We start from the raw sequence: 6723 nt of genomic DNA, 5'->3' as shown, positions 1-6723 counted from the left end.
TGTGTTCTGCAAATGTTAAATTATTTCCAAAGCTACTCGCAACAAGAGATGAGTGAAAATATTTGACAAAATTAGGAATTTTTGTTATATTTTGATATTGATACTTCATGTTAAATGGAGTTAAAGAACAATAAAAAGGTAGTTGTGTTTAAATTCAACTTATTTTCTTACATATATACTTCCTGTGGGCAGGCAGATGTTCAGCCATCTCCAGGAAATCTGGGTTCCATCATGTGTAATGGTTACTTGGGAAGACAGACACTGTAACTTCAAACATCCCCCCCCTTTCCTCTTCCTTCCCCCAGCTTTACATGCCCTGCATGACAATGTTACATGGAATGTCCCTATGGTCAGCTGGGGTCACCTGTCCCAGCTGTCCCCTCCCAACTTGTTATGCAAGCCCAGGTGGGTGGGGTGGTGTGAGAGGCAGACTCCGTGCAAGCGCTGATGAGCAGTAACTAAAACATCCCTGTGCTACCAACCTTGTGTTCAGCACAAACCCAAACATGCCCCCCTTTGAGCTACTGTGAAGAAAATTAACTCTACCCCAGCCAAAAGCAGCACACTGTCTTTTGAGGTGCTTCTGACCAACTCATAACTTAATGTAGAGCACATAGAGCTTTAGAGCTGATACTGGGTACAAACTGGAATAAAAGTGAGATTAAAAAAATAGTTTAAAAAAGTTATTCTGTCAGTTAAGAGCTCAATGTTCCATTTTATTGTGGCTCAAATCTCTGAACTTAATTTTGGTGCTTAAGGGAGGCATTTTTGATAATTATTTCTTTTAATATCGGCAAGTTCATTCCAATGGTACTGTTTGGGAAAAAAAGCAGAACAAAACAATGCCCCTACCCTCAAAAACAAACAAACAAAAAACCCCCAAAACAAAAAAAAAAAACCCCAAAAAAACCCAAACCCCAAAACAAAACAAAAACCCAAACAAACAAAAAAAAAAAAAAAAAAAGTAAAAACAACCAAAACCACACTCAGTGCAGTAAAAAGGCCTATGAAAGTGCAGGGTAGACAGAAACTTTGGATAAAGCAATATGGCATTTTCAATATTCATCCATGACAGGAATCCTGTTTTGAAATCTCACGTGACAAATAATGTGCTCAGCTTTGGGCAGGTGAACTTTCTAAAATAGAGGACATGGCTCAATGACACACCTGGGAACAAAAGAATCTCAAACTGCAAACCACCTCCAAGGCTGATTTTAGATCAGTTTCCAAAAAGAAACAGTGCATTAAGTGATGATATTAAAATGTGTCCTGTATCTGTATTCTTAGTATTTAATCTCAAACATTATTTCAAGGTCTTAGCAAGAAAGCAAATAACAAAGTATTCTTCATCAGGAATGAGGAGGTAACAGACATGAAGCAAAGAGAGCGAGCGGTGAGCAATGCAGCAGCTGTGATGTACTGAAATAATGCACAGAGTGTCATCCCTGTGAGCGTGGATGTTGTGCTGTGGAGATGGGAGCAGGGAGCTGAGCCTTCCCAGAGCACACAGCTCTCTGCTGGGGAAGGCTGCTGCTCCCAGCCCTCAGAACAGCTGGCTGCACCTGCTACTTCTTCCTCACAGAGTAGTTCCACCCTGTCCCCCATGGTGCAAACAACACAACTAGTTGCAATAGTAGGCAGAGGAGCTGGCCTTCCTCCCATACCATATTTTATTGTCAAGAATAACACTCAACAGAAGAGAAACTATTTTCCCTGCATTAAAAGAGGTTTAACCAAAAGATTTAAAAATTCATTATTAAATCCTTTTTTAGAATTTCATACACCTACTTCTCAATTCCCTTGGTTTTATATTGTATGTCAGGGCCCTGAAACAGGAAATTCTCGCTCTCGTTTCAAGCAAACCTGGATTGACTGTAATGACAAACTGTTTTTAATCCAGCCCTGCTAAAAAAAAAAAAAAAAAAAAAAAAAATCAAAGCAAAAAAACAAAGTAAATGTGAGAAATAAAGCCAGCCCATCAGCCCATTTTTCTACAAACAGTGAAGCAAATGTGCTGAAGTCCCCCAAAAAATAGACTAGAATAATTTATAACCAATCCTAAATAGCTCAAAATCAACACAATTTAAACCTGATCCTAAATGAATCCTAAGACTTAAAACTGAAGCTAAATGTAACTGCCTACTTCATTGCTTGCTTTCTTGTTGCAAGTGTCTCTGTACTGATTTTTAGTAAAGAAATTAGAGAAAATATGAAGCAAAATTTTAAGCAGACCATGAGTAGCAAGAAGAGTTTTCCATCAGAGATTGACTCTTGCTTCAATTTTGTGAGAAAATGAAAAAAATATAAGTAGAAATAAATATTTCAAACAAGTTTTATTTGGTACTTACATGCTATATATAGTTTTAAAGAAAAACTACATATTTTGGACACTTCAAAATATTGTGGCTCTGTACATGGTAAACTAAAGAAAGCAAGAAAGGAACCCAATTCATTTTACTGTGTCACAAGTTACTATTGAAAGCACTCTGACTGAATGGCTGTTTTTTCCCTTCCATAAATATTCTGGCAGATGAAGTCTCTTTCATTTGATTTCCATTGCTTTTGTCCCATCTCCTCTATAAGACGAACACTCGGCAGCAGCAGAAATTTTTTCAAAAATTCTTCAGCTTTTGTCACAGAGGATTTCTTCTGCTAGCACAGACTTTCTGCACAGCTTCCCAGAGGCCTTGCTCAGTGCTCACTAGAGGCAAGTGCAGGAATCTTACTGGTAAATTTACTGTTAGCAGGAGCTGAGAGCCCATGAACCTCCATTTCCCCTACCCAAGGATCTTCTCACTGATTCAGAGAGCAATGCCTCAAGCCTCTGGCAAACTCAAACACCCAGAGCGAGCTCTGCCTCCAACAGCATTGTTTAGCAAAGCACAAAACGTGCAAGATTTTACAGTTCTGCACAACAGCAACCAAAAGTGTGGGATGGAACAATGAATGACAGGAGAAATCAGCATCAAACTAAAGAGAAAGCAACCTGCATCACTCCTCTTATCACTCAAACTGCACTGCTTTATAAAAACCACACACTACATAAAAAAGCACAAATGACCATTTTCCATTTGCTCTGAAACGAGCAAACCCCAAAAATCCCTGAACCTGCATCATCATCCAAAACTCAAATATCCCAGGTTTCACACAGTCTTCAAAAGTCTGATAAGGCAAAGGAAAGGTCTTCCATCATTGGGAACAGCAGCAATTTACAGGACTCAGAACAAGGTATTTCCTTGTATGTGTGTGCACAAGTGCGTGCACATATGCATACACATCTTTTATAGTATTGTGAATATGGATGTAACTAAAAAAATCAAGTTTGCAGTGTTTTTTTTACCACATTCTTCTAATTTATTCAATCAAATGGTTTATTTCTGTACTGAGCAAAATCCATAAATACATAATCTAGGAGAACAATAGGTTATCCTCTTGTCCATGAAAAAATAATGCTTTCAAATTTTCACATTTTAAAACCTTTCTTGTTTTGTGTTTTTAGAGAAAATGTGAGAAGATCATAGTGACGTCTCAATTTACAGAATGTCCCTGTAGGAATTACATTTACAAGAACCTGATACAGAAGCCTATAGTTCGCCCCCATAATTATAGTTCTCTGCAATAACATTTAAACCAACAGGTTTAAATAAAACACCCCATTAACTCTACTTGTAGAGCAATGAGGCATTTCTTTTTCAAGTATTAGAACCATAAAGTGTAAAAGATTCTTTGCCAATTTTACAATTATGCTTTTTAAACCAACACCCAACTTTTTTAAAAAGAAAAAATAATCAGTCCCACCACCCAAATCAGCCCGTTACTTTCAGATTCCAGTGTCTTGTGTCTTAAGGAATGCAGAAATATTCATTTACTAACAAAAAAAGCTTGTTGGAAATAGCCATATTAAGTAACGCACGTGAAGCATGATTTTTCTAGTGATGAAAGCTATCAGAATGGTGATCCAAGTCTATTCCCCTCATTTCTTCTGCTGGTTTTACTAAAGTTCTTCCAAAAAAGATATTCAAGAAATCTTTAAAAAACTGGAGAGAAAAAATAAAACACTCCTTCATAGCATGGAAGAAACTCCACTGACTGCAGAGATGCTCATATCACCTTTGGTTCTCCAGAAGAAACAATCAGATCACTTCTAAAACAGAACGTAAACATGACAGGTCAGAGCGGCAATTCTTTCTTCAAAATGTTACATGCTTATGCAATTATTTTTATGTGAGATGATTTTCCTTACATTTTTAAGCCAGAGAAAAATACAGTGCTATCCAATTTAATCTGCTAAATCAGTATTTGTTTACCTAGCATTCTTGAAAAGTTAAGCAGTTTAAAAAATCCAGTGTCGTGGAAACCATCCCTTGATGCCTGCAAGAACTTGATGAGAAAAGCACATCCAGAATTTCAAAACATAGTTTTTAAAAAGTAGTTACTCCCCTTCTTCATGTGCATATTGCACTTGCAAAACTGGAACCCAACTGATCGTAAGGTCAGAACAGCAGCTGTCACCTACGACTTCTGCTTGAAAGCACAGGGCAAACCTTTCCAAGCAACTTCAAATGGCAGAAAGTAAAGCACGTGTGAGAAGCCTTCATCCAGGAAACGATAAGGCCTCACCACCATTGCATTGCAGCTGTATGTGCCTGGCATGCATAGCTTTACAAAGAGATGTGCTCCTGTCCCCTAGTAATTTAAATTTAAAACTTAAACAAAGTTTAAATATTAAAAAAATAGAGTTTAAAAATACTTAAATGAATCAGCTTATCAATATAAGCTGATTCAGAGCTCTGAGACCTCTGTCAATTACAATAAATTACAAGAGTTAGTGAACCATAGCAAACCCACCTGCTGTTTGATGTGTTTGAACACTATCTACCTGAGGCAAAAGAGTGCCCTTCTCTTCAAAGGCTAGAATTGGATTCAAAGGAATTTCAGGACTGTTGCTTCCATCATTGTTCATAGCATCCAGCCGGGATGGTTTAGAACCAATAGGCAGGTTCATGATCTCTTCAAAGTTATCATTCTGCATAGACATTCCATTTTCATTTGCATTTTCCTCTGGATTGAGATTGCTGAAAGAGAAACATAGCAATTTCTCCTTATGTACTTTATACAGAACAGAAATTTAGTCATCCTCAAAGCAATAGTACAAATGGAAGAGAAGTCTGCGTCAATCCCAAGCATTCTTTTAGCCAGCAAAACTATGCTTCCACCACAGCACGAAAAACTGTTTTTGCAGACAAGTACTTGTTATTCCTTCCCTTAAACCCATGGGATAGTAGTTACCTTTGGCTACATGATAGCCAGAACTATAGAGTAGACACTGCAGTCTGAGAAGCAATTCCAGTGGGAATCAGTAAAGAAACCTCTGCAGCACCACCACTACCTGGAACCACCCACATAATGCAATTTACAGCTCCTAACATCTTTTTCAGATCTCATAACCTTTGTTGTACCCTTCCTCTTACTGCAAACCAATGTAATTGCCCTTGGATAAGATCACTGTTATTTTTATTATTTCTTGGATCACCTCCTGCCACCAATTCTAGAGCAGCTTCTATACGCCATTTATCCAGAGGAAAAACTCCCTTTTCAATATAGTGCTCCTTTCATTCCCTTCTCCCAAAAATGATCTCAGGGGTCATTTCCAAGGCACTACCCAGCTCTACACTTCTGTTGATCATGTCCAAGCCAAAAGAGCCCTCTCCCAGAACCCCTCCTGTCAATCTGCACTTTCATTTTCCATCTGCCATGTGACAGAGATACCTTATGAGCGAGCTCCTGCACATCTCCCCCAGTCCAGAGCAGCACAAGCACAGACACTGCATTTACATGTACTGTCCTCAGATGATACCTGCTCATGTCTCACAGCCTTGGGCCTCCCCTCCCAACCCCTTCATTAGGTGCTGCATTGTCAAATCCTTCTGACTCTACATATGGCATGTCCTATCGTGCCACAGAGGAGAAACTGAGGTGTTACTTCAGTGAACAGGATGACAGTAATAGGACCATAAGCTCCTCAGGCGAGAGCAAGCACTCAACAAATACTCAAAAATCTTGTCATTCCTGTCTTTCACAGGTGCTTCCTAAAGCCCTCAAACAGTTAGATCCTGGCAATCTTGGGTACCTACTCCCTGTTTGGGCCCCATTGCAACTGTTCAGGTTGTTTGGAAATGTTTTGGCCACAAAGGCACAGATGCAAATTTTCCTAGATTGAAACTTGGCTATCAATTTCCTCAGGACATTTTTCAGCAGGCAGCTTGGTTTCACAGGATTGTTTTCTGACAGCACATTTACTAGTCTTAAAAAGAAACCTGCTTGTAATTGGCATACTGTATATTTTCATTTGCTGGCTTCTTTGTACAACTTTGCACAAACAATTAAAGAATTGTTTTACAGTATTCCCCAAGAGACCAAAACCAATTTTGAAATTGTTTTTTCAAAAATCAATCTTTTGAAAGTGGCAATGCTTTTTTATCCAAAGCTCAGATTTCCTGTGAGAATCACATGCTGTTGTTCATATCAAGCCTTCCCAGTTTTTCAAACCATCACCAGTTCTTTTTCAGAAAGGCACTCCCCTTTTTCTCATCTGTGGATATGCTGGGTAAATTTCAAAATGAAAAATATGTTTCACTGTACTGAGTTTGAGAGCAGGTACACAAACTCTGCTGGGTGCCTGGGAGAGCTCCTAAGTCTTATCACCCTTTTGTGCCAGAGACC

General features: G+C 38.7%; 1 protein-coding gene across 3 annotated transcripts in view; it reads right to left on the bottom strand.

Annotated features, from left to right (window-relative positions):
* Window positions 1–2318: 2318 nt before the first annotated feature.
* Window positions 2319–6723, bottom strand: part of MAP7 (microtubule associated protein 7) — a 109792-nt gene continuing 105387 nt past the window's right edge. For all 3 annotated transcript variants that reach the window (XM_041470137.1, XM_041470138.1, XM_041470139.1), the window contains exons 17-18: window positions 4849–5075; window positions 2319–4144 (exon numbers count right to left, since the gene is read on the bottom strand). In XM_041470137.1, coding sequence (XP_041326071.1) covers window positions 4134–4144; window positions 4849–5075 — 238 coding nt within the window. In that variant the 3' untranslated portion in view covers window positions 2319–4133. The remainder of the gene's footprint in view (window positions 4145–4848; window positions 5076–6723) is intronic.

The sequence above is a fragment of the Pyrgilauda ruficollis genome, unplaced genomic scaffold (genome assembly GCF_017590135.1).
Source record: "Pyrgilauda ruficollis isolate IOZ18807 unplaced genomic scaffold, ASM1759013v1 scaffold24, whole genome shotgun sequence".
Taxonomy (NCBI): domain Eukaryota; kingdom Metazoa; phylum Chordata; class Aves; order Passeriformes; family Passeridae; genus Pyrgilauda; species Pyrgilauda ruficollis.
This window is presented reverse-complemented; position numbering and strand designations above follow the sequence as displayed.